This window comes from Sciurus carolinensis, chromosome 2 (assembly GCF_902686445.1).
Source record: "Sciurus carolinensis chromosome 2, mSciCar1.2, whole genome shotgun sequence".
NCBI classification, from domain to species: domain Eukaryota; kingdom Metazoa; phylum Chordata; class Mammalia; order Rodentia; family Sciuridae; genus Sciurus; species Sciurus carolinensis.
The window spans coordinates 81,317,125-81,344,414 of NC_062214.1; the positions used below are offsets into that span (position 1 = coordinate 81,317,125).

Here is a 27,290-nt window from a genome sequence, read left to right on the forward strand (position 1 = left end):
TATAATACAATATATTTGTTTTAATTTACTATTAGCTATTGTTGTTAATCTCTTACTATGCCTAATTTCCAAGTTAAACTTTGTCATAGGTATGTTATGTGTGGGGAAAAGCATAGTATAAATAGGGTTTAGTACTGTATATGGTTTCAGGCATCCACTGGGAGACTTGGAATGTGTCCCTAGAGGATAGAGGGGACGCCTGTATTTTGCGCACATCATCTCAATCTCAACAGCTTCATGAGGGAAGGATAATACAGATGCAGAAAGTGAGGATCAGAAAGGCAAAGGCCCAAGTCAAGGTTCACTGGTGGTAAGTGGCAGAACTGAGATTTGAACTAAGAGCTGTCTGGCTTCAGGGTCTTAGCACTCTTATTATATGGGGACATGAGAGTGCTAGTCAGTGATCACCCTACACTTTCCCAGCCTGATCCATCAATGCCCTCAAATCTCTGAGACCAAAGATGGGTTGTGAAGGAAGGACAGAGTCTCCTAAAATGTCATTTTTCTTTGTTTTCCAGAATCCCCAAACTCTCAGTATGGTCTGTGGGAAATCTGACAAACTTCCTGACTTTATGGCACTTGGGCACTCCATCAAAAAATGGAAGCTCCCAAGGCCTGCCATGCCAGGGATCTTCAACTTGTGTTTCAAAAAGCAAATCCTGGGCAAGAGAGAAAATCGAGGTGTGCAGTCACTTAGTCCTCTCAGGTGTACAAGGACACATGGCAACTTGCTCCCCTAGCTTGGTGTACCCATCCCAGGAAGAGATGGGGAGGGGCTACAGAAAGCAGGCATCCCCTGGTTGAATGAAGTTGGGCCTTCAGTCCTGTTCAACTTGGAGCAGATCAGATGCCTCTTTAGCAAATGCAGGAATCTTCACCATATTTTGATGATGCCTTCCTTCTTCACCATCTCAGCCTGAATATACACAGTGCAGAGGTACACCAGAGACAGAAATCCAGTTCAACTCTGCTGGATGCCACTGTGCTGGGAGAGGACTTCTTTCACTTTATCCACAATGGTCTCCACCTCAGCCATAGCCCCCAGACCTGGAAGCAAAGTCCTGTGCTGCAGTCGAGGGGCTAACAATGCCTACGGCCCCCTGCCCAGTGCTCCCCAACATGTCCCACCCAGAAACCAAGGCCTGAAAAGGCCAGGTCCATCATAGCACCAACCAGACCCATCAAACCCCTCCTGAGTCACCCCAGGGTAGCCCCTGGGAATCACTCCAGTAGTCATCCTTGATTGTGTATGCTGAGTGCTAGGGATTCTACCAAGCACTTTTATTTATTTTTCTAGTATTGGTTTTTGAACTCAGGAGTACGCTACCTCTGAGCTACATCCCCAGTCCCATTTTTTCAGAGGAGGAAAAGTGTATTTGGGCTCATGGTTTCAGAAGTTCAATCCATTATTGGCTGGCTCCATTCCTCTGGGTTCAAGGTGACGCAGAATATCATGGCATAAAGGGTATGGCAGACAATAGCTCATGGCAGCCAGAGAGCAGAGAGATCAAGAGTGAGGTACCAGGAACAAAATATAAACCATAAAGGCATGTCCTCCCACCCCTAGGATCTACTTCCTCTGGCCATGCCCTACCTGCCTCCCAGCCCTTTTTAAGTTTTGATACAGGGTCTTGCTAAGTTACTGAGGCTGGCCTCAAACTTGAGATCCTCCTGTCTCAGTCTCCCAAGTCACTGGGATTATAAGCATGCACCACCATGCCCGGCCTCTACCAAGCACTGACACATGCTATCATTTTATCCTAACAGTTTTGAGATGCAAGAATTAGGATTCCCATTTTCCAGATAAAAGAGCTGAGCTCAGAGAATAGTTCTACCAGAGATCACAACAGGCCAGAATGTGACCCCCAAAGCTGAGCCCCTTCCAGTCCCGGGCTTTAAGCCTGGTAAAGTGCCTACCTTGATCTCCACACACCAGCTTCTTGTACACACAAGGAATCTCCATGTAGCCAAAGGCCTTGAGCTGGTCCACCTGCTGTGCAGTGAGGGGGTGCTCCCACATGGTGGTATTCATGGCAGGACAGAAGAGCAGGGGCTTGCTGCAGTCCCAGGCCCGGATGACACATGTCTGTAAAGAAGGGAGAGGTCCTGCTCCTCTGCCTACCACCCTTTCCTAGCCCCCTAAACCATCCCCATTGTCCTCCAGGGCACAGCCAGCAGCCCAGACATGGGCTCAGGATGCGTGGGTGCCACCTGTCTCACATCTCTTGGGATTAGGGGCTCCTCAACCCTCGTCACCTTTCCTCAGGTTCTAGCACAGGCCCTACACACAGCAAGTGCTCAACCGATGCCTTCAATGGCTCAGTCACCTCCAGCAGACCTTCCTCCTGTGTGTAGTCTCCCCATGCCTAAGCCTGACCCTTCTCCACACTGGCTCATGCATCTTGGGTAGAAGCAACCCTGGGGAGCAAGAGGCAGCTTTCACAGTTCGCCAGAAAGTTGGGGACCAGACTGCTCACAGGGAGACCTACCCAGCACCAGCTCTACTTCTGAGCCAATTAAACCTGGCAATGAAAACATCCAACACATGACAAATACCTTCTCTTATACATTATTTCAGGAACCCTTAATGTAACCCTAGGAGGAAAGACCTGTCCCTTTCACAAATGGGCAAGCCATAGTTCTTTGCAGGATGAACAATTGCCCAAGGTCACACCTGGCCAAAACACAAGCCTGTGCAATCTTATTGCACCAGGCAGCCTTATCACCTCCTAAAGCTGGGTCATCCCAGTGAGCTACAGACCACAGCAGCTATGGAAGGGCCTAACTGGCTCAGAGTCCTTAATGCCATGGCTTTGAGGCTGCATAGATCAAATATAAATAAATTATATATTTGTGAGAACCTGGACAGGTTATTTACACCAGAGCCTCAGCTTCCTTTCTGCAAAAAGGCCCCCTTACTGGATGGCTGTGAAGACGGAGGGTGTGAATGCTTTCAAAATTCTTAGCATAGTGCCTGACACCAAGAACAGGCTCCAGAACAGTGGCTCCTGTTACTACTACAGGCACAGGCTCCCCGGGTCGGGGGATGCCTCCAGGGAAATAAGCTTCCCGTGCTCTAACTACACCATGCACCTCCTCTTGGCCAGGAGCCCCTTGGGGAGACAGTGGCTGGAACACTCCTCCCCGGAAATGGAGTCCATCTGGGAAAATAAGAGGATGTGCAGAGAACAATGCTGCACACAGGCCAGGCCAGCGCCTGCTCCCTTGGTGCCCCTGCCCTCATCTGGGACAGCAGACGGTCTTAGGATCTGGCTGCTTGCGTCATCCCAGAAACTAGCGTTGGTTTCCCACCAAGTTCTCTCAGTGTGCAACTGGGCTGAGTGGACAGTTTCAGTCACACTTCCTCTTGGCCCTGTGCCACTTGCTACTTCTGCAGAAGTCCTGAGCATACCTAGAAGAGCCCCTTGTCTTGTGGTGTGGAGGCGGGGGCTGGGCTGGGGTTAAGAAGCCACCATCAAAGGAAAACACACCAACCAGGGCAAAAACCCAGCACCTCCACCTCCCAGTGTATCTGGCTTCCCCCACCTCATCTTGGAGCTCAGCACTTCCTGGACAAACCACAGGTCCTCCAAACCTACTGGCAGCAGGAGGGAAAAGAGAGGGCATGGGCTCATACAGTCACTTTTGTTCGGCACCTCGGGCTCTGCCTCAGGGAATAGTTTGGGTGGTAAGGTGGGGGTTGGAGGTACAGCCCAGTCAGGATACCAGCGCCCAGACTGGTGGCCCAGGGAAGTGACTTTATTTTTCTAGATCTGACTGCCTATTTAGCACAAACAAGGGACCAGGACCTGAGTTGGCCAGAAACATGTTCACATCTAGCACAGTGCTCTTGAGGCACTCGAATTCTGGGCACTGAGAAGATCTGAGGGAGGAAGTGGGATGAGCTTCCTTTCAAGGATACAAGGAGAAGACGTTTCTGAAAAAGGACATGGTCACATACCAAGGATGCTGAAAGTTCAAACTTTGTAACATTTGATATTCTTTGAAACATTTGTGCCTTCAAGTGAATTCCTTTGAGGCAAATGGTTAGACTTGGGAACAGATTCCCTTGCCAATTCCAGAGGAGAGAACCCCCAAAATTTCAGGGAGTAGCGATAGCCTTGAAGAAAAAAATGAAGCAGAGCTTTCAGGAGACAGAAGGAGCTCTTGGAGAGGTTGGTCAAGGCCGAACTCTGAGGTGGGTGTGCTCCTAGCACATCAGTTGCTGCTGACCAGCCAGTGGGAACCTGAGAGTTTGGTGGGATGGTACAGTCACCCAAATCTGAGCTGCTTCAACAAAAGTGGCAGGGTATTTCTTTTGTTTTAGTGCCTGCAGGCCAGACCCCAACCCTACTGGACATTCTTTCTTTTCTTTCTTTCTTTTTTTTTTTTTATACCAGGGATTGAACCCAGGGGTGCTTAATCACTGAGTCATGTCCCCAGCCCTTTTTATTTTTTTATGTTGAGAGAGGGTCTTGCTAAGTTGCTTAGGGCCTCGCAAAATTGCTGAAGCTGTCGTTGAACTTGCGATCCTACTGACTTAGCCTACTGAGTCACTGGGATTACAGGCCTGCACCACGGCACCCAGGTCCTGCTGGGCATTCTTGATAATGCTGCTCTCAGATCTACATCTTTGCACTTGCTCAGGGCCACACCACCTGGGTGTGTTCTGCTCAACCTGTATTCTTCGTCAAGAGATGCTTAAGTCACTAGAAGATTCCCCAGGAGTACCTCAAGAGCACACTGACAATCAGGCATGGAAGTAAACACCTGTAATTCAGCAACTTGAGAGGCTGAAGCAGGATTGCAAACTCAAGGCCAGCCCCAGAAACTTAGTGAGGTCCTAAGCAATTTAGCTAGACCCCATCTCAAAGTAAAAAATAAAAAGGGCTGGGGTTGTAGCTCAGTGGTAAAGTACCCCTGGGTTAAATCCCCACTATCAAAACAAACAAACAAATAAACAAACAAACAAAAAAAAAAAAAAAAAACACTGAAAGGCTCACTAATCATCTACTAATCACCTCCTATCTGACTCCCACAAAACCCTAACCCAGCTTCAGTATTCACCTTCTTCACCATAGTAAACTAAAAAATTCTCAGCTGTTAGCAAGAGTAAAATACCTCTGAACACATACATACAGTATTTATTGAGTGTCTACCACATGTCCAGTTCTAAGCAAGGCAGTGACTCTGCTATCAAAGGACTAACTGGGGCCTGGTATGGTAGTGCATGACTATAATCCCAGCTACTTAAAAGGCTGAGGCAGGAGGATCTCAAGTTCAAGGCCAGCTTGGGCAACACAGTGAGACCCAGTTTTAAAATAAAAATAAATTAAAAATAAAGGGTTGGGGGTATAGCCCAGTGGTAGAGTACCCCTGAATTCAATTGCCAGTACTGAAATTTTAATAAAAAGGACTGACTGATGGTCACTTAGAACCATCATCACTCACCAGCGGAGATAGTCCCTTCCCATCTATACATGGGACTATGATCAAAAACCTTCTTCTGCCAGGGCCTATAATTCCAGTGAAAGGACTCAGTGACTTCTGAGTCAGGAGAATCAAAAGTTCGAGGTCAGTCTCAAGAATTCAGTGAGACTCTCAGCAACTTAGAGATACTGTCTCAAAATTTTAAAAAATGATTGGGGATATAGCTCAGTGGTAAAGTGCTCCTAAGTTCAATCCCCAGTACAAAAACAAAAAAATACTCTTCTTCCAGACTGAGAATGCTCTGTGTCCTCAGCACGGCCCCTAGGACATGGAGGTGAAAGTTCAATATATGGGGGAGGTGTAATAAGAGAGAGAGAGGAAGGAGAAAAATCACACCCAAATAATTCCAGGTTGATCATATAATCAAAAGCAGATCCTCTTTATGGGTGATAGCTCCCTGGAGGTCTCAGAGGCCTAAGTCAGTTACTACCTTCATACAACTGAATTTCTGTTCCTCTCCTTCACCATTCATAGGTAATGATCTCTTGCTCTGACTTTTTCCTCTTTCCCTCTAAACTTTCTATAATACATAGAAAAACTGAGTTTTAGCCTTGGTGCTAAAGCTACAAGAGGTATGTGTGTATTAGAGATCTATGAGGAAGTGAGCACCTTATCAGATTGCCCACATGTACACATATCCAGATCCTGGTGAGGCAGAGCTGAAGGGGGAGAGAATGGGTGGCAGGGAGATCAATGTAAAAGCACACAGCAGGCAGCCATGATGAACAAAGGGAGAGCAGGGGCCAAGGGTGGGCACCTGACTGAGATCTGGGAAGCAGACAAGAGGCAGAGGTGCTCACTCCTAGAGAGCATCAGCAAGTCCAGTGGATCCTCAGGTCCAGGTCTGCTGCACACTTGCTGGAGAGTAGGGGGCACAAGGATAGTGGAGCCAGGGGGACCATAGTCTCCCTGAGCAAACCTGAGTCCCACGATAATAGGTCTCCTTGTACAAGGAAGTCTGTAGCTCAGCAAAGTGGCAGTGAGCCTGAGGGAGGGATGAGGGCACCAGGGAGTCACTCACAAGCAAGTTGTCACAGATGCCACTGGCCACCTTCCCCAGAGTGTTGGCATCAAGAGGAGCCACTAGCATGAGGTCTGCCCACCTCCGCAGGTCAATGTGGAGAACTGGGTCAGAGCGGTGCTTCCACATCTGGCAGAGGAAGGAAACAGTGGTCACCAAGACTGTCACTCTCTGTGTGGTGGGAGGAGGGGACCAAAGCAATCCAGGTACAAGTCAGGAACCCAGGGAGACCACTTGACCTCGCTGCTTAAGTCCACCACAGTTCCCTCTCAGAGCTAGGCTGGCAAGCATTGGCCAAGCAGCCAGCAGCCTGACAGAAACCAGGCCTGAGGAAACAAACGCCCCTTGTCTCTCTCAGCTATTCCCTTTATGGTTTGGTTTTCAAGAGAACTGACATCTGGCAGGGAACTCCTGGCCTGTCTGCTTGAGGCGGATGCTTGGATTGTCCAAGCCAGTGGAAGGGCTCTGGGGCGGTGAGAAATGGAGGGGGTGGGGTTGGGAGAACAAGCCAGCCAAAAATGTTCAAGATTGAGAATGTTTAAAAATGCCTGGCAGGGCATCCCTGTGAGGCCCACCCTCTGCGTCTGGTGGGTCGGCTGGTGCCCGCCCCTCCACAGGAGGGCAGAGGCAGAGCCTGGAGGCCGTGGGAAGTGAGGCGCTCTCCACAGCCCTGACGCCAGGAGCCACGTGGACAAGGGTGGTGGGAACAGAGCTCCTCTGTGGTTTCATCAGCCCAGATAAGTACAAGGACACTCAACCTCAGGCACTGAGCCAAAGCTGAGCTCTGCCTGGGGAAGGAGGGGACTGTGGGCCTCCCGCAGGCCAGAAGCTAGACAGATGTTTTCCTCATTGCCTCTGCCCAGATGGCCCTGACCGCTGACTTGAGCCCAGCCTGTCTGCTCCGGCCGCCAGGACCATAGGCTGAGGGAGGACAGTTCTGTCCTGTTGGTAGAAACACAATGGAACTCAGCCCTGGGGGCCCAGCACTAACCTCCCATTCATCAGAGTCACTGTAGAGGGTGACAGGAATGTCCTGGGGGCTGTAGAAATGTTTGGCTCTTTCAGTTGTGACCACTGTGACTTCCAGCTGTCACCAAGAAAAAGTAGAGGAAAGGAGAGAAAGAGAGGGAGAAACTGTTACTGGAGCTACAGGTCTGGAGGCCACACAGGGCCAGGCAGTCTGTGCTTTCCTCACAGACAGGCTGCAGCGAGGACTTCCCCTCCAGGGCAGTGAGCCCCATGTTTGCACAGCTACTTCCGCTGTCACCCAAAGGTCAGGCCTAGCCAGGTGCAGCCGTTTCACTTCCCCATCTGAGGGGCCACTGAGGACTGAGTCACAAACTGCCCAGTGCATATAAAGCAGCAGTGCTTGCACTTGGCCAGAGGCAGAGGCAGGCAGTGACAGGAAGGGAACTCAAGGCAACCAGGCTGCAGGCCACCTGAAGCAGCTCACCGGCTCTGTGCCACATAGCAGTCCCGCCCTCTGCAGGCCAAGGCACAAGATCTGGGACTGGCAAGCTGTGTCTGCATCCATGCACCAGTGAGAGCAGTTTCCTCCCTATTTCCAGGAACAAGGACTCCTGGGCTCAGGCTGCAGACAGGTTCCCAAAAAACCAAGCCTGTGTGCCCATCACTCATGGGGGAAAATGAGTTTCCTTTCACATGACCCATTTACAAATTACTGATGCAAACAAGGAAGGTGTTTAACCTGCTTAAAAGAACAAATGGGTGAGAGAAATAGCACACATAGTATGGAAGGCACTAGGTGGGCTGGTCATCATCTGTAAAACAAGATGTCACAAAGGGACCAGAGGAAGTGACTGGGAGGGGAAGGGTGTAGGAAACCACACTTTTGGGGGAAATCACTGAGTCAGAAGAGGACACCGAGTCCCAGAGAGGGACGAGTCAAGGGTGACATGGACAGAATCAATGACTAACCAGGGCAGTGGGCAAGGGCAATAGTATCTGAAGCCAAGCCAGCCTGCAACACACTGCATGTCCTGCACAGGTTATAAACATTTTTGAGCTAATATGGAGAATGGAAGCCTTCACACAGGAAATTCAATTTCTTGACTTCTCATGAAAAAGTAAAAACTCTGGTGCTGCTGGATCCACATTTCTACTCCACAAAGACTTCGTGGCCTTGGTCAGGGTGCCTCTTTGGATAGGGCATGTCCCGGCCAATTCAGCCTAGTCACCACTCCTCCTACTGCCTCCAAGCCCCTCTCCTGTTGTTTCCTGCCTATTTAGTACAGGGCCTGGGGGTATATTCTACCCAGTACCTGAGAGCAAAGCTGGGACCAGGGGGCAAATATGTCACACAGAAGGACTGAGGAACCACTACAGAAGGTCTGGGGTTCCTGGCTCTACTGACCTGTCCATTGCCTGCCCAACTTCCTCTAAGAATCTACCATCCCCAGAACCTGCACCAAACCTCAGGGACTTTTTAGAGGTCCTCTAAACCAAACTGCCATAATGCTGGAGGCTCCTCTAGGACAGCCCTAAACAAACCTTGCCCAGTTCTGAGCAAAAGAGCAAGTAAGCAGGGCTGCCTTGTCCCTCCATAGAACCCAGGCTTGGAGAAGCCACTGCACTCGCACAGGCAGGAAGAGCAGAGGGAGAGGGGACCATGCTGAGGGTCTTGACTTCTTAATGGGGAAGTGTGAGACATAATAAGTTAACGTAACCATGATAAGAACAACATAAAACTCTCAAACCCGAAGAAAATTCAATTTACACAAAAAAGGAGAAGTGGCAGCAGAGAGAACACATGTAAGTAGAAAGCATTAAGATGGCAAGTACTGGGGGCTGGGGTTGTGGCTCAGTGGTAGAGCGCTTGCCTAGCATGTGTGAGGCACTGGGTTCGATCCTTAGTACTGCATACAAATAAACATGCTGTCCACCTACAACTACAAAAAAAAAAAAAAAAAAAAAAGATGGCAAGTAGCATGGTGCAATAGTGCATGCCTATAATCCCAGTAACTCAAGAGGCTGAGGCAGGAACATCACAAGTTCGAGGCCAGCCTCAGCAACTTAGCAAGACCCTGTCTCAAAATAAAAAAATTTTTAAAAGGCTGGGGATGTGGCTCAGTGGGATATGGAGTTCCCTGGGTTTAAGCCCCAGCACTGGAAGAAAGAGAGAAGGAAAGAGAGAGAGATGGGGGTGGGGGAGAGAGAAGGGAGATGGCAAAAGTAGTTCCCAATATAGTAATTAGCATAAATATACAATGGGTTGCACTCCTGATCAAAATTCAGGTGCTCATCTTGAATGTTTTTTAATCCATCAATAGGTTGTCTAAAAAGACACATTTCAAACCAAAGATACATAAAGGTTAAATGAAAGAATAAACTTCCCGTTAAATAATATAAATTAAACTCCCAAGAACAAAGAGAAGAGGAGAAAAAACAACAGCCGCTAGGACATGTCAATATATTTAAGACAGGAGTAGAAAGAAGCATTAGCAGATGAGACAAGATCAGATGAGATGAGATTTAAAAACCAAAATTCCGAGAGTCTACAAAGCACCTAAAAAAACAAGCCCATCGGAGACAAGGAGACCAAGAAAAGCTCAGTAATTGGATGTGCTAATACCTGGGAAGGTGGGCAGGTAACAGAGAGCTGAATGTAGGACTGTACAATTTGCTAAAGGACAGTGAAGCCCCCAGCCCTGGCCCATCCCAAACTGCCAACATATCACCCTTCTCCATTGCAACAGGAGTCTGAGTTAGATTTGGAACACTTGACAGACAGATGTCGAAGGAGGAATTCTGCAACAGAAGTATCTACAGGCTTCCAGAAACTTACTGCACCCTAAGAATGCTGGGTCTACCAGGCAGGAAACTGGTGAGGTTTTTTCTGGAAAACCCAAATGACTCTGGGAACATAAGGGTGTGGTGGGGAATTCAGATACTAAATTTAACAGAACATCTCACCCCCAGCTGAGTACTGGGCAGTAGGGTCCCTAGCAGTGATGACAGTTTCCAAAAATCAGCTTTTCCCACCCAAACAGGAAGAGTCAAAGAGTATCAGATATTTGAGTAAAGACCATTAGCAACAGAAAGAAATTAAACTAGCAGAAAACAGAAACTCAAGAGATAATACTGGGAGAAGAAAATTTAAAGGTTAGAGTTCACACTAAAGAAATAAGAACATAATACTATTTTTAAGAAATGAACATCCAGGAGACAAAAAAGAGAACTCCTGGATATTAAAATCATAGTGAAATAAGAAACTCAATACAAGTTTAGAATAAATCTTCTGGAAAGTAGAACAAAAAGATAAAAGAGGATGGTAACATTATAAATGTGAAAATCAAAAGAAACAATCCAGGAAGCAAAAAAAAAATCTAATAAAAAGTACTGATAAATGGAGGTGAGAAAATTACAAAAGAAGTAAAACTAAAGCCATGTGTGGTGGTGCACACTATAATCCTCACTATTCAGGAGCCCAAAGTAGGAGGATCACAAGTTTGAGGCCAGTCTGAGAAACATAGTGAAATCCCAATCTCAAAAAAAAAAAAAAAAAGAAAAAGAAAAAAGAAATAAAATTAAAATTTCTAGAACTGAAAAACTCAAAATGGAAGGCACTTATTTTGCCTGCAGGAGTTTAAGCCGGGGTCCCTACTACCAAACTCACCTGGAATACCACAGCCCCAACTGTCTGTCAAAGAAGCTGAGCCCACCAGGGCTACTCTGGTGGCTACGTCCCTCTGCTAATGTATATGCAGCTTGTAATCACCAAAAACTCAAGAAGTTTTCATCCATGCTGCTGCTAAGCCATCAGCCTCAGTTTGTACCTGAGCAATTATCTTTCTAGTACCAAAAGTAGTCCCGTACTCTTCCCTGGGAAATCCTCCCTTACTAGAGCTGGCCCGCAGTTTGTCAGTTTACTGGGAGCTCCTGAGATCTCAATCCTGTTGTTCCTCTGGGCTTTCATGCAACCATCAGTAGCCTCCAGAGATACAAATCCAAATCAACCCCAACGATAAGGTCAAGGGCAGAGATCTTCCACAGGATCTACTGTCTTGGGGTATGGATTGGAGGTGGGGGTAAGAAAGAATCAAGAATGAATTCTAGGATCTTTCATGAACTTACAAACAGGATGGCAATGTTCCCAGATAGTCCTGGAGGATGTCATAAAATTTCATCAAAGATCTCATCTAAATCCAAAAATACTATCTCATATCCAAGATAAACTAAAATCAATATGCCTTGTTCCTAGTAAGCACTGCCTAGCCCCAGAGACACCCATTTCCAAAATGCTTTTCTAAGCACTCCCAGCCTGTTGTAGTAATCTGTGGAGCCCACCTCCTTCACCTGTTTGATAAATGGACATTAGCCATCTCCAGTATCTGGATCCTCTGGTGTTTCTTTCCAACACATTCTAAAAGCCACCAAACACAACTCTGTGACCTCAAAACCCCAGACCAGAACTGGCCCAGGTTAGGAGATGAATCACCCAACCTGGGTTCAGGGTCCTCAACCACTGTTTGTCCTACTTTTCAACCTCAAAAGAGAGGATGAAATGAAACAGGACTCAAGTGATTCCTCCTATCCCCCACTGATGTCTCACCACTGGCCTTAAGCTCCAGACACTGTCCCATCATTCTTTCCCCCAAAATTGACATGTGACAGTCATTTTGTTGCTCTTAAGTTTCCCCATAAACCTCAGCTCACTCTGGGGCCCTCTGGACCTTGCTCTACCTTCATCTTTGATCAAGTCCTCCTTTCTACTTAACTGCTTTCCATCTCCTTCAGCAGGAGGCTCCCCAAGCAGTTGCATCCCTCTCTACTCACACACTGCCTCCTCTTTCTCAAGGGGATCACTATCTTTCATGTCTGAGAGCTTTCTGACCATCCTGAACTATTGGCTACTTAAGACTGTTCCAAGCTACATATGATGGCAAACCCCTATAATTCCAGTGACTGGTAAAGCTAAGGCAGGAAGATAGCAATTAGCAACTCACTGAGACTGTATCTCAAAATAAAAATGGCCAGGGGCGTAGCTCAGTAATAAAGCACCTCTGCTTTCAATCCCCAGTACCAAAAAACAAAACAAAAAACCATCCCGGGTTCATCTTCTCTACTCTGAAATTTTGAGAAGCTTATTCTTGAGGATCTAGTGCCCTCACTTTCCCCAACTCCTAAACTGCCTGCCAGCTCTCAAATGGTCTATGCTTTAATGCCAGCCTTCAGAAATATTCCCAAATTGGTATTTCCCTTGGTCAAGGGCTCCCTCCCACATCCTGGCTCTACCTTTCTACGTCTACTCAAGGTCTCAGAGCCTTCATATCATCCCCCATTCCAACTGGTCCCTGGGAGCCCAACCCAGGGTCTGTTAGGCCTCCCACCCTGGGCAACAGTTCTACTTGACATCATTCTGCTGAGCTAAGCACTTTGATTGACCTCAGTCTCTCAGCTGGTCTAATCTCCCAGGCTACATAGTCACACTGTGAGGAAGCCTCCTAGGTCAATGCCTTCACCTGAGGGATACAGTGATGAGCATGTGATGGGCAGGTCCTTCCCCACACCCCTCTCAGGCCCCACTGAAGCAGCCACCTCTCCTGGCAGTGACCCGGACCCCAGTGCTGGAAGGCAGGCCCAGGCTCGTTTTTCTGGTTTTATAGGGATACCACTTGATCTGACTCATCAGCCCTGCAGGCTTTGTTCTTTCGTCTTCATTCACTCAGCCAAGAGGTCCTGGGAGCCAAGGGCTGGGTGTGGGTCTGTATACATTTTTTTTTTTTTTTTAAAGCATGTCGTGTTACCTTCTAAGTTCCTAAATAATTAAGACTATTCACTCATTTACCCTGACCTTTTCCCAGCAAATGCCAAGGAGCCCTGGTAGGTCAGAAATGCCTCAAGGACCGGAACTCTCCAGGGCTTTCTCTTACACCCTCGTGGGGCTTGGCAGAAGCAGGGCTGGGCATTAAAACAATCTTCTATACCCCAGTCTCAATAAACAAACAAAACAACACCATAAAAAAAAAAAAAAAATCAGTCTCCTGAGAGACTACAGCATTCCTGAGAGAGAGCTCTTTGCTTGCTCTCCTGCAGAGACCCCTAAGAACACTTTTTGTATCTTTCTTTTCTTTTTTCAGTGCTGGGAATTGAAACCAGGGCCTCACACATGCTAAGTATGCTCTCTACCTCTGAGTTACATCCCCAGCCCTGCACTGCATCTAATATTTTTAGCTTGAACTTCTTTGTGTGATGTAACTGAGACCTGGTTAAGACCCTATTACTACATTTCTTTTTTTTTTTGTACTGAAGATTAAACCCAGGGGCACTTAACCACTGAGCAACATCTCCAGCCTTTTTTAAATTTAATTAATTAATTTTTTTTTTGTTGTAGATGGACACAATACCTTTATTTTAATTATTTATTATGTAGTGCTAAGGATTGAACACAGGGTCTCACACATGCTAGGAAAGCACTCTGCCACTGAGCTACAATCCAAGCCCTTCACCAGCCCTTTTTAAAATATTTTATGTAGAGACAGGGTCTCGCTGAATTGCTCAGGGCCTCACTAAGTTGCCGTGGCTGGCTTTGAGCTTACAATCTTCCTGCCTTTGCCTCCCAAGCCACTAGGATTACGGGTTGGACCTCCACACACTTGGCACAGTCTGTATTTTGTCCTGACAGTTGACAAGTCTAATTTCCTCTTCTCTGCTAAAAAGACATTGAGAATCCCAATCTGGAGTTTGGAGCTCCTAAAGAGGTAGGAAGGGAAGTAGAAACAAAATTTGGGGTGACACATCCACTTTTGGCCCCTAGCCTAGTAGTTTCTGGGGCAGAGTATCAAAGGAACCTGTGCAGAAAATACTCTGCAGCAAAAGGATGAGACAAATCCCATTCCTGAGTTTCCACCTCCATCCCTATCCTCCATCTGCTAGAACCGTGAGGCAGTAGTACCACCACATCTTGGTTCTGACAACGAAAAATGTCTCTGGACATCGTCCATTGACCTGTGAAAGGCAAAACTGCCTCAGTGGAAAACCACTATCTCTATAGCACTATCCAATAGAACTTTCTGCAATGACAGAAATAGTCCTGTCTGAGCTGTCTAGCATGGTAGCCACCAGTCACATGGGGCCATTGAGCACTTGAGGTGTGGCTAGTGTGACTGAAGAACTAAATTTCTGACTTATTTAATTTTAATTAACTTAAAGATGAATGTGTTAACAACTATCATATTGGATGGCACAGTTCTAGTATTTGCAAACAAAGGAGAAAAGCCCCAGCTGGAACCTACAGCTGAGTGACCGCAGAAGAGCTTTCATTTCCAGTGGAGTGTATGATGATGGCTCCACAGGAGAGCAAAGAAGATTCTAAGAGGATATATCAGTCATGGACTCAACCTGGGACAAGGTAAGGTACCAGGGCATTGGTGGCTCAAGGTCTCTGGGCTGAGGACCCTGACCTTGGGCTCCTTAGTGTTGACAGTGACATGCTTCAGATCTGTGTCCAGGGCATAGTAACCAGCCAAGAAGCTAACACTAGTGGGGCATGGTGATGCACGCCTATATCCCAGCTACTAGGGAGGAAGGTTATGTTCAAGGCCAACCTGGGCAACTTTGCAAGACCTTGTCTCAAAATAAAATAAAAGGGCAGGGGGTATAGTTCAATGATAGAGCCCATGCCTACCATGTACTGGGTTCCATCCCCAGTACTGAAAGAAAAAAAAAGGATACCACTAACATTAACCTGAGCATGGAGGTATCAAGTATACTTGAAGAAAAAGGACTCTTGGTACCCAGTGCAGTCAGTACATGGGACAGGGGAGTTGTGGAAGTAGTTTCACTAACAAGTCCCTGAGTAGGTATCTCAATGTCTCATAATGATGCCTCGACTAGGAAACATTTACTATATGCCATGGGGGCCAGAGCTGGCAAGATAGGAGTTGTACCCTCAGTCAGGACTCAGTCTAATAGAGAGGTGGGGCACATATAATCCTGACTTCTGACTACAAAGCAGGGCAGACCAAGGCAAGAGTCCACAATTCCTGGGGGTTCTCAACCTCACAGCTTTGGTGAGCTTGAGCAAAGAATGCCCAGGTTCCAAATCTGATCTCAAGTTCACTTGCTGATAGGAGTCAGAACACCTGGCTTCAAGCCCAGTTCTGCAAACTCACTTGCTGAGAGATCTCGGGTGAGTCTCTCTTCCTCTCTAACAACATGGTTTCTATGGGTTGATCCAGCTCACTGGGTAACCCCAGTCCTTTTGTAATCCCTTCCTTTCCCCTCTAGACTGCAGGAAACAGGTATTCTCTTACCTGTCTCCTAGGGGAGTTGGTATTCTAGTCACATCAGCACCTCATGTCTATCCTTCTGTGCCCTTCCCTAACTCAAGAAAATTCCCAAGAACAAAACTAGAAAGGCAGTCTGCAGAGGCTCTCCATAGGGATTTGTTCTAGGGCATTGTGGAAGGACCCTGGGGTGCAGGACCCTCTGCCTGAAGCCCAGGGCTAGCTGCCTCTGACCTCACTCCCTAGAGATACAGGGGAGAGGTCTACAGAGCACGGGAGAAAGGGACCATCCAAGCCAGCAGAGGCACAAATACAGGCCTCAGAGTTTCCACAGCAAGACTACAGAGCAGGCAGGTGACCTCTTCCTGGAAAGAAAACCTCAAACCAGGCCTGATTTTTCCTGTTCTCCTTTCCTCAGTGAGCACTTAAAAAAAAAAAAGTTACAGAGCATGTTCCATAATCCTCCACCAAAAGTCCAGTGACATAGAAAAAGGAAATAAATACATGTTAGGAAATGAAAATTGAACAAATGATACAAAATGAAAAATAAGTCTATTTCCACAAAATAAATGACCACCAGAGGAAAAAACTGCAGGCAGAAACACATGTGTGAACACAGAGGAACCATACTATGTTCCAGGGGTTAGCAAATGATTTTTAAAAATTATTTTTATTACTGGTTGATGAATCTTTACTTAATTGTATGCAGTGCTGAGAATCAAACCCAGTGCCTCACACATGCCAGGCATGCGCTCTGCCACTGAGCCACAATCTCAGTCAGCAAACTTTCTATAACGGGCCAGATAATATTTGGGGCTTTGTCCCAATTACTCAACTCTGGAGAGCACAAGTGCAGCCATGGGGAATGTGTAAGTGAATGGGTGTGGCTATGTGCCAGTGAGACACTATGAACACTGAAAGGCAAATTCCTGGTCTTTTTTTCTTTTGGTAATGGAGATTGAATCCAGAGGCACTTTACCACTGAGCTATATCCCCAGTCCTTTTCATGTTTTTATTTTGAGACAGGGTCTCATTAAGTTGCCAAAGTTGGCCTTGAACTTTGCAATCCTCCTGCCTCAGTGATTACAGGAGTACGCCACCATACCCAGCTCGTTTTTTAAAAAATATTTTTAGTTGTAGATGGACACAATGCCTTTATTTTATTTATTTTTATGTGGTGTTGAGGATCGAACCCAGTGCCTCACATGCTCTAGCACTGAGGTAAGCACTCTACCACTGAGCTACGACCCCAGCCCCCAGTTCATTTTTCTTGACTTCTTTTAACCACTTAAAATGTAGAAATTAGGGTTGATGATGTAGTTCTGTGGTAGAATGCTTGCCTCAAATACACAAGACCCTGGGTTTGATCCCCAGCACAACAAAAACAAAACAAAACAAAAATATCATTCTTAGGTGCAGGTTGTACAAAAACAGGCAATGGGCTGGATCTGGCTCATAGGCAAAGTGTGCCACCTCCTGCTCTCTGCTTATTTCACTTTTACCCTGAAGATAGTCCCACATCAGCATGGAGAGGTACACCTCATTTTTCTGAACTACTACAAACTAACTCATCAAGAGATTGTGCCATAAGTGTACCATGGCTTGCTTGCTTGGTTGTTTTTTGCAGTTCTGGGGTTTGAACCCAGGGACCCTTTACCACTGAGCTCTATCCCCAGTCCTTTTTATTTTGACATAGGGTCTTGCTAAATGGCCAAGGCTGGTCTTGAACTTGTGATCCTCCTGCCTCTGCTTCTGGGGTCTCTGGGATTACAGGCATGCACTATCTCACCCAGCTGTACCATAGCTTTCTATAGTTGAACATTTTGTTTCTAGTTTTGTTTTGAAATGATATAAATGAACATTCTTGTACATATGGTCAACTCTTATAAATATACTCCACAGGATTTAGTCCTACAGAGCTATGAACAATTAAAATTTCTATGTTGCCAAATGTTCCTCCAGAAAAGCAGAATTTGTGTCATACTGCATATGAGCCAGGCCCTCTTTTCTTCATCTTTGGCAGTCTTGGATGTCCTCATGGACATTCTAGAAACTTACCCTTCTCTAATCCCACAGGTCCACGTAGTTCCTTAGTGGGAAATTTTCTCACATTTAGGATCCTCTTCTGGCTCTCAGTCCTGTTGATACCTGCCCTGAGAAGCTACTGCAGTGTCTGTCTTCTTCTCAGTTTGTAGGGTACCAGCCAGGCTGCCAGCCAAAGGGCAGAGGGTGATTTGAGCTAACAGCCCAGATGTAACTGCTGCCCAATTACATGATAATTAAAAATGCAAAATCCCTGGAACTCCTGAACTCCAGGACCTTCTCTTCAGCTACCTTTTGGTCCTAGTCACTTTTGCCTTTACATCTAAAATCTAATATCATCTGCCAGAAGCCCTGGAGATGGATATCTGAGTACCTATCTCCCCTTCACTGCATGGATAAAAGACAATTTAAGACAAAAAGGACTGACTTTCCCAGAGTTCTAGGATCAGATATCCTCTCTGCTCAACTGCTTCTCTTGAGGAAGGGTTGCCCCCACCACTATTCCCTACTCCCACATAAAGGTTTGAGGACTTTGGGGTATCTTCTCTCCCCAGCTGCTGGTATGAGGTTTATGGCTGAATCCACCCCTTGCCATCAGCCATCACAGTCTCCCTTGTCTGACTGTGGGATGACAGGACAGTGACCTCTAGGTCAGTGACTCTCCAAAGATGCCTGCACACACTGATGGATCAGAAGTAGTTATGAGCCAGGTTTGTAGAACTGCCCAGCTCCCTGCAGCCCACAGTCCAGCTGCTTAGTGGTTAGTCAATCCTGGTGTCCTGAAGGGAGCTCATAAAGCCTTGTGCATGTGAACTCACAACTCAGCAGGCAAAGAATTGAAAGTGACTGTTCCAAGGGACAAAGACTGCTCCTGGGGAGCACCCAGAAGAAGGAATTGGGGAGCTCAGTACCACTAGGAAGTGTGTGGTAGTGTCTAACATCCAGGACCAACACTAGGTGATCCCAGGATGCCTCACAGGAACATAATGAGCAAAGTTAGGCTTGGTGAGCTGTTTGCCTGCAAGAGAAGAGGAATGGGGACCTCACTTGTGGTTCCATGGTTTTTTCCACATGGCTGTCTTGCAAACCCCAATACCTCACACCAGGCTCCTGGCCCAAAGGACAGGACAGGACACAGGGGAAAATGGGGGTATTAAGTGCTTCTGCATGCCAAGCTCCGTGCCTAGTTGCTGGCACAAGATGACAAATTGACATATCTGTCATATGTGTCCCTCTTCTCCAGCCAACACTTCATGGTCCTGACAAGCACCTGGGGGATGGGTAGCAATAATTGTCCCTATTTTAAAATAAGAAGGGCAGGTTCCAAGAAGCAAAGTAAAGAGGCTTCCCTCCCAGCTCAATGCCCTCTGGCTGCCTCGCTCCAGCTTGAACCTCATTCAGAGAGGGAGGGCCAAATCCCGTTCCAGACATGGCCTGTCCTCCCAGGAGGCCCAGGCTAGAATGCCTGGGGTAGGCTGGACAGCTTCCCTGCTCCAGGCAACCCTTCCTCACACCCCCATAAATGCTGGCTGCGTGGGATGTGAGCAAGTGGCAGTGTTGCCATTTCCCCTAGCTCTGAAGCTGCCCATCTGTTTCCTGGGATAGGACTCTCTGCCCCCACCCACCCTGTCCCGGAAACTCACTTGCTCCGGGGCTATGGGAAAAGGAACTGCATGGCTCCCTCCCTCCCCAGGGGGTGGTGGCAGAGGTTCTAGCTGCTGCAACCCCTTCTAGGTCTCCCACCCTCAAGGCTCTCAGTGTACCTCCTACTAATGGTTGTGGGCACACAGAGGGTAGCCAGTCCCTGGCAGTACTGCCCCAAAACCACAGCACCCAGTCTCAAAGCAGCCACAAGGTTCTCCTCTCTCCCTCCCTTCTCTGGCCTGGCTGGCATCCATGGCTGGCAGCTTCACTGCTTATCCAAGCCTGGAAGGTGGAGTGAGGGGGTGACTTTCTGGGTAGAAGTTTGTGGAACATTAAAAAAAAAAAAAAAAAAAAAAAAAGTGAAACAAGCTTTCCCAGACCCTGAAGGCCGTCCCCACAGTCATCTGTGGGTGAGCAATGCCCCCTGCTGGACATGCCAGATATAGCTGTCTGGGCCACCCTACATTAGGGACTAGACTAAGCAGACAAGCAAGGAAAAGGACCCCAGTGATTTAACGATGCTTCCAAAACTAAGGCTCATGACATGAACAATATCCAAGGTAACCTATGGTTCCATGTCAGATCAAACCACAGAGCTGTGGGGCTATCACCGATCGAATTTCACATTGTTTAAGTTTTTGAACCTATGCCCCTGAACCAACATATAAAACTGATCCAAGTTGAAGAGGCCTGGCCAAGAATGGGGGCTAGAGCTTCCTACACTAATACAAGGTGGTGGCTCCTTGGGCATCTGCAAACACCTGAGGCAGCAAAGTCTGAAACCAGAGCTGTGAGTAATGAGGAGTCTCTGAGGTTTCAGTGCATTTGGCAGACAACCATGGTGTCTAAGAAGAAGGGAGAAGAGTCACGGTGCTCAGGACCAAGTGAAAATGGGGGCAGAGGAGCCCAAGGCACAGTGGGAGCTGAGAACCTGCTGTATTTATTCAGCCAGCCCCTGCTCCCACAGGACCTCATGGATTCTCAGGGTCAGTGTATGAGAAACCAAAATCTCCATTCAGTGTCCTTTCCCCATCTCCCCTCATATTCTGTTCACCGTCTAATCTAACCTAGCTCCTGGTCTCTGTCTCTTGTATGCCCCCCACACAAACTCACACAGAGAAGCTCCACGAGCACCATGATTAAGAAAAAGAAAATTCTGCCAGGCGTGGTGGCACATGCTTGTAATCCCAGTGACTCAGGAGGCTGAAGCAGGAGGATCCCAAGTTCAAGGTCAGACTCAGCAATTTAGCACGGCCCTCAGAAACTTAGTGGGACCCTATCTCCAAATAAAATAAATAAAAAGGGTTGGGTATGTAGCTCAGTGGTAAAGCACCCCTGGGTTCAATTCCCAGTACAATAAAGTAAGGAAGAAAGGAAGAAAATCCACACACAGAAGAGAAATAGGCTGGCCTCAGTAGTGGTGACTCTCTAATGCTAGAGGCTACAACGCTTGTCTAAAGAGGATACTCACTCCAGGAACGTCCAAAAGTTTTGACACCAGAAGAGGCAACTTCAGGGCAGCAACACTTCCAGTGACACCCACAAGAACATGGAATTTCCTCTCCACCAAGGATGCGGCAGTTGGATGTGGTTCCATATGGGGTCTAATAGCTTCAAAGTCTGGGAGCCTGCAAAGCTGAACTTCATAAAGCTCTGTCAGGATTTAGGATCTGCAGCAGAACAAAGGACACCCCTTAGCTCACACATTCAACCCAAAGGTATATATAGAGTACAACATGTTAGATCCTAGACCAGAGGCTGGGGAGCTCCAGGGGATCAACTGAGTCCCAGCTTCTGGAAACACAGTGTGATTAGAAAGTCAGATCCCTCCCCACATGGGCCTGTTACAATGTAATGTGGCAAGTGCTGTGAAGAAGGGTAGTACCAGGTGCAGTGGTTCTCCAGTGACTACCTTTGAGAAAAGACAACATTCAGGTTGAGTCCTGAAGGAGGAAGGATCCCCTGTTTTTTTCCAGAAACAGAAGGAAATGACTTCAAAAGATGGGACAATCTTATAAAGGTGAAAAGATCTGAAAAGAGGTAGGAAGTTTGGGAAACAGGGAGTAGCTTAGAAGTGAGGCTCAAGTGTGATGTAGGTGTTGGGATAAGGCTGCAAAATCAGGTTGAGGTCAGAATGTCAAGGGCAGTAGGACCCTGGAGTTTTGATTTTAGAAAGATTGTGCTGGTGCTGCCAACAGTACAGAGGGGGTCACAGAGGTAGAAAGACTGAGGAGTGAAAAGAGCTACTACAGTGGGCCAGGCTGACTGGCCCAAAGGAGTAGCAGGAAGGGATGGAGATGCTTGTGAGTCAAAACCCTAGGCACCCAGGGGGGCTGGGTGCTCCCAGGGGTTGAAAGAGTTTACCTCTCTGGCTCTGCAGATCAGCCTGAGCACCAACTTACAAATCAAAGCCCAAAAAGAGATGAGTAAGATGCAGATATAAGCCACTCCATGGGACCAGATAGCTGATTTCCTCCTCTGGCTCTTAGATGTTGCTAAAAGTAAGTGCTCATGAATTTTGGTGGGGGGTAAGGGGTAGGGAGGGTGTCAGGTTTAGAGCCTTGACTTGGAGTCCTCCTGTCTCAGCTTCCCAAGTAGCTGGGTTTACAAGGGTGTGCATGACACACAGCTAAGTATTCATGATAATACAGCTGAGGGACAAACCAAAACCTACATTCTGGTAGGCTGAGCCAGCAAACCACACTTTATCAGCATCAGTCACTAAGGACTGATTTCTTCAAGTCTAGGCAAAGGAACTATGGAAAACAGCTGCTACCTTCAGGGAATCTATAGGTAAGGTTGAGAAGGCAGGAGTCACACCTAAAATTACTTGAGATGGGTCCAGATAGGTCCTTCTCTGGCATGTACCTTTTTGGTCATCAGTGACTCAATTTGTATACCAGTTTCCTTGCCTCTCCCTCCAACAGAAAGTTCCTGCAAGTGTAACCAAGTTTAATTGTCCAGTGTTTCAGTCAGTAATTTTTCATTGCTGTGACCAAAAGTCCTGATAAGAACAATTTTAGAGAAGGAAACATTTATTTGAGGGTCACAGTTTCAGAATTCTCAGTTCCATAAATAGTGAAGTCCAATCCCCAGGGTCTGAGGTAAGGCAGAACATCATGGTGCAAGTGTGTGGCAGAGGAAAGCAGCTGGAACCAGGGCACCAAGAACCAGAGAGAGCTCCCCTCACCACAGACAAAATATAACCCCCAAGGGCATGCCAACATAGACTTGGCTTCTCCAGCCACACCCTACCTGCCTACAGTTACCACCCAGTTAATCCCTATCAGAGGATTAACAGACTGATTAAGACTCTCATTTTACCTCTAAGCTTTCTTGCATTGTCTCACACATTAGTTGTGGGGGGACAACTCATATCTAAACCATAATACCCAGTCACTAGCCTACTACCAGGAAGTTCTGAATGTCTGTGAATGATTAATAAATTGTATCCTGGGGTTGGAGAAGTAGCATACTGGCAGATTGCTTGCCTAGCATGCTGGGGGTGTTGGGTTCAATTCTTAGTACTGGGGGTGGGGGGGATGTGGGTGTACCCTCCAGTCAATTGCCAGTGAATCAGGAGTTCTGGGTCCTGCTCATGGTTATATTTCTGATTTGGTATGTAACCTTGGTCCAGGGTCATTTCCTCCCTAAGCCTTGTTCATGTGACAAATGCAGAGTTAGGACCAGTTTATCTCTTAAGTTTCCTCTAGCAGAAGACTAAGTCAATGCATAAAAGACAGTGGTAAGGGCTCTTTGTGCAAGAAAGTCTTAAGATGCTGAAAAAGGGCAGAATCAGAAGCACAAGAGAAACCCAACTGATTCCAAGGAAGAACTGGTGAGCAGCTAGGTTTTTCTATTGGCTACCTCCGAGGTTCCACGAGGGCATCTCTGCCTAGTATTGGCCTTTAAATATTTAGGCATACACCCACGTGAGTGGATCATTTTTGGCTCCATTATCCCACTTCTACCTGGAAGGGTGTCCAAGACTGAGACCCTTCTCAGTAGGGGTTAAGCATAGGCTGGTTTCTTAGAGCAAGACCCTCACCGCCAGAGTTCCATTTGCCAGCAATTTCAATTTCTAATTAGGCCCAGCCAGGGTCATGCTTGCTCAGAGTTGAAGAACTGAGTCAATCCTGGGACTAAAAACTCCTATTAGCAACTAGCAAGGTCCAAGGGGTCTACAATCCAGTTTCTTGTCAGAGCACATTGGTGGGTAACAGAAGCACATTCTTGGTTCTTCCAAGAAATCCAACTGCCAGATCCCAACCCAGCCTGTCCTACTAGGACAGGGAGATTCCTGCAAAACCAGAAGTTCAATTTAATCTCTGTAGTCCCTGAACCTCCTCACAACAAACTGGTAAAATTCCTAGGAAAGAGGTTACAGAAAGCAAGTAATTGAAGACAGGTGCAGTGGCACACACCTGTAGACCCAGCAACTTGGGAGGCTGAGGCAGAAGTATCAAAAGTTTCAGGCCAGCCTCAGCAACTTAGTGAGGTCCTGTCTCAAAATAAAAAATAAAAAGGGCTGGGGATGTAGCTCAATGGTAAAGTACCCCTGGGCAACAATCCCCAGTATGGGGCAGGGGCCGGGCAGGTTATAGTGCTAAATTTAGGCCACGATTACTGAGTCTCAAAGTCCCAGGGCACCAGCTGTGCAGGTAACACACATCCAGAAAAATGGGAGCTTCTCTCCACACTGCTCCCCCTTTCTTTTTTTGGCTCTGGGGATTAAAGCCAGGGATGCTTTTATCACTGAGCTACATCCCCAGCCCTTTTTAAAAATCTGGCTAATTGCTAAATTGAGACTGGCCTCAAATCTGCAATCCTCCTGCCTCAGTCTTCTGAGTTGTTGGGATTACAGGCATGTGCCACTGTGCCTGGGTTTTCTCTGTCTTTAGAAAGGTTATCAGAGGGCTGGGGTTGTGGCTCAGTGGCAGAGCACTTGCCTAGCATGAGTGAGGCACTGGGTTCGATCCTCAGCACCACATAAAAATAAACAAATAAAATAAAGGCATTGTGTCCCTCTACAACAACAACAAAAAAAATTAAAAAAAAAAAAAAAAGAAAGGTTATCAGAAAGAGCAAAGAGCCTTGGCATGCAATGTCTAAGTCTTCCTTTCTGAGTAGTTTAAATAAAGGGGGAAAAATGTAAAAATTTCAGGGGTATTTGCCAGTCACAATATGGTCAAGAGTAGAACCAAAATAGAACTAGGGCTAAAAAATGGAAGCAAGGTAAGCAAGACCAGACAGGGTATAAGCTGAGCCCAATAAAGGAAACATGAGGGACTAGAACCTAAGACAAAACAGGTCAAAAGGGAGGTGGGCAAGTAGGGATCTTGGAAGGGGGTGGGATGCAGCTCAGTAGTAAAGCATGTGTAAGGCCCTAGGTTCATTCCTGGCATATTAAAAACAAACAAAACAAAAAAACCCAAATCCTTCAGCCTGCCATCAAAGTCCCAAATTACTCACCTAGGCTTATACACTAGCCAGTTCTCCCACCAATCAATACACTCTCCCCTCCACCCCAGTAACAATGAATAGTTTGGGAACTTGTAACTTCCCAAAGTGTCACCCTGCACCAAAACCCAGACAAATTAAAAGGAGGCCCATGATATAAGAGTACCTTAAAACTCTTCCCTAACCTTAGGTAGGACAAGGAACTCTGCCGGGAGCATTCAAAGCCTTGGTTATTTCTAATACAGTACTTTCTCTCAAACCAGAGGCAGGCATGCTTGACTCTGCTGCTCCTGAAATTTCATGTGGGCACCTGTCCACTAGGCCACATGGAGAGATATATCTTACACACACTCTAGCTAGTAGAGAGATTGCAGTGACTGAGTACTGCTAACTCCCAGCCACTGGGACAGATGTGGAAAAGCCTGCTCCAAGACACCCACCACTTGCCTAACTTGGAAATCTCTCATTGTCTAGCAGTTTCCAAATACTTCAAAGGACAGCTGGCAGTTCTCACAAAATTTGCCCTAGCTCATTTTTAAACGCTATGCAGCATTTTGGGGGGTTCAAGGAATAAATCCAACACTCCAGAGCTTTCATTTTTCGATTTCACCACCTTTTAGATTTGGGTTCCACTGGTGCCTGCTTGTAATTCCAATGATCCCAGTGACTCCGAAGGCTGAGAGAGGAGCTCACAAGTTCAAGGCCAACCTCAGCAATTTAGCGAGACCCCGTTTCAAAATAAAAATAAATAAAAAGGACTATGGATGCAGCGCAATGGCAAAGCGCTCCTGGGTTCAATCCCAAATACCAAAATTAATTAATTAATTAATTAATTAATTAATTAATTAATTAAAATACGGTTTGCCCTTTGGAAAGTCCCCATCACTTTCTTGAAACAGACTCACAATGCTGTTGTTTCTTAAAGGTGAACATTAAGTATGAGAAATGGATAGCGCCTCCTACACTGGATTAAGCAGCGCAGAACAAATAATCTCAGGTCAAAATGACAAATAGCACAAGTCAAAATGAGAGGCCACAGATGTAGATGCATATCCCCCATTCTGGGTTCAGGGGTTCCTATTGCTTCTGCGGGCCCCCACAGGTACCGATAGGTGAGGTCTCACGATCTGTACGGGCTGTCTACAGGCCCACACACGGCAAAATCCCACACACACCTCCCACCCACAAGTACACACAGGCACAAGTAGAACTTTTCCCGCCTCCCCATCCAGTACGCCCCAAAACCCAGTTCCCCAGGCCCTCCGACTGCTCACCCGCGCCAGACCCCAGGCGCGTCTCGGGGCAGTCACAAAATATCGCGGTATCTTGGTGCCCTTCCCACTGATTCTGAATGGTACGCAGCCTCACGAGAGCCTCCGTCAGTACGCAAGATCGCGCAACCTTCTGGGAGTTGTAGTCTACGCTGCCTTCTGAGAGTTGTAGTCCATTCCTCTGCCTTTTGGGAGTTGTAGTCCATCCTCTGCTTTCTGGGAGTTGTAGTCAACTGAGGGAATGTGATACTTAAAGACTCCAAGCTCTTCATCTCAGGAGCTCTTGTCAGGGACCGGCCTAACTGTAGGACTTCCTCACCCCCATCCTAACACACACACACACACTGTTCTCAACTCTGGGACTTAATACTGAGTAGTACCTTGCCCCTTCTGTTTTAGGTGCACAGGATATAGCGATGAATAAGATATGGCTCTGCTCTTGAGACAAACAGGAACACAATTAGAGGATAAGGTTCTCCATGAGGAAACTGAGGAACCTACGCAACATTCCAGGTAGGAAAATCCTCTCAATGAAAGAGCCAGTCACTTGAGATGAATCTGGAAGGATGACCAAGATAAAAGACCAGAATGGCATTCCAAGTGGGACACAGCACTGGCAAAGGAAAAATAGTAGGAAAAAGCATGTTGGGTGCATTTCCCTATCTTCTTCATTCATCTGCATTTACGGACCAGCAGGACCTTTGTGTTGAGGCTGCTCAACCAGATACAGGTATCCCACTGTGGCAGCTGAGGGACCTCTATGCTCTGCTCTTTCCCTTGTCCACAGTGAACCATGTGGACCAAACCACCCCTCACCCACTGATTCACCTACTCCTCCTACTTCCTTCTCAGGAATTCACAAATTTCTCCGCCTAAAAATGCAGGAGGCCTATGTGGCAACTTCAAGGCCTACTCAAAGCTGCCTCAGAGAAAGAGCCACACAAAAGTGCATGTCTTGGGCTGGAGTTGTGGCTTTGTGGTAGTGCACTTGCCTGGCATATGTGAGGCCCTGGGTTTGATACTCAGCACCATAAATAAATAAATAAATAAAAGACCCATTGACAACTTAAAAAAATTTTTTTAAAAAGAAAAAAGTGCATGGCTTTTGGTGCT

General features: G+C 46.9%; 1 protein-coding gene across 4 annotated transcripts; it reads right to left on the bottom strand.

The window, feature by feature from the left end:
* Ppcdc (phosphopantothenoylcysteine decarboxylase) lies at positions 1–26,255 on the bottom strand. 4 transcript variants are annotated; one of them, XM_047539952.1, is made up of 6 exons: positions 26,181–26,255; positions 20,918–21,116; positions 7,503–7,598; positions 6,512–6,640; positions 1,918–2,086; positions 1–1,047 (listed from the first exon to the last, which is right to left on the bottom strand). In XM_047539952.1, the coding sequence occupies exons 2-6, from the start codon at positions 21,041–21,043 to the stop codon at positions 962–964; spliced, it is 606 nt and encodes a 201-aa protein (XP_047395908.1). In that variant the 5' UTR covers positions 21,044–21,116; positions 26,181–26,255; the 3' UTR covers positions 1–961. The 4 variants fall into 4 exon arrangements, with proteins under 4 accessions (XP_047395908.1, XP_047395909.1, XP_047395910.1 ...); XM_047539953.1 differs by lacking the exon at positions 7,503–7,598; XM_047539954.1 differs by lacking the exons at positions 20,918–21,116; positions 26,181–26,255 and adding an exon at positions 17,818–17,939.
* Between the last annotated feature and the right edge of the window lie 1,035 nt (positions 26,256–27,290).

Excerpts from the sequence above, each read along its gene's own strand:
- Ppcdc (XM_047539952.1), bottom strand. The coding sequence starts at position 21,043 with ATGGAACCACATCCAACTGCCGCATCCTTGGTGGAGAGGAAATTCCAT. Across the intron at positions 6,641-7,502 it reads GTGACTCTGATGAATGGGAG|ATGTGGAAGCACCGCTCTGA; the intron begins GTTAGTGCTGGG and ends TTCCTCTGCCAG. Across the intron at positions 2,087-6,511 it reads GCATCTGTGACAACTTGCTT|ACATGTGTCATCCGGGCCTG; the intron begins GTGAGTGACTCC and ends CCTTCTTTACAG.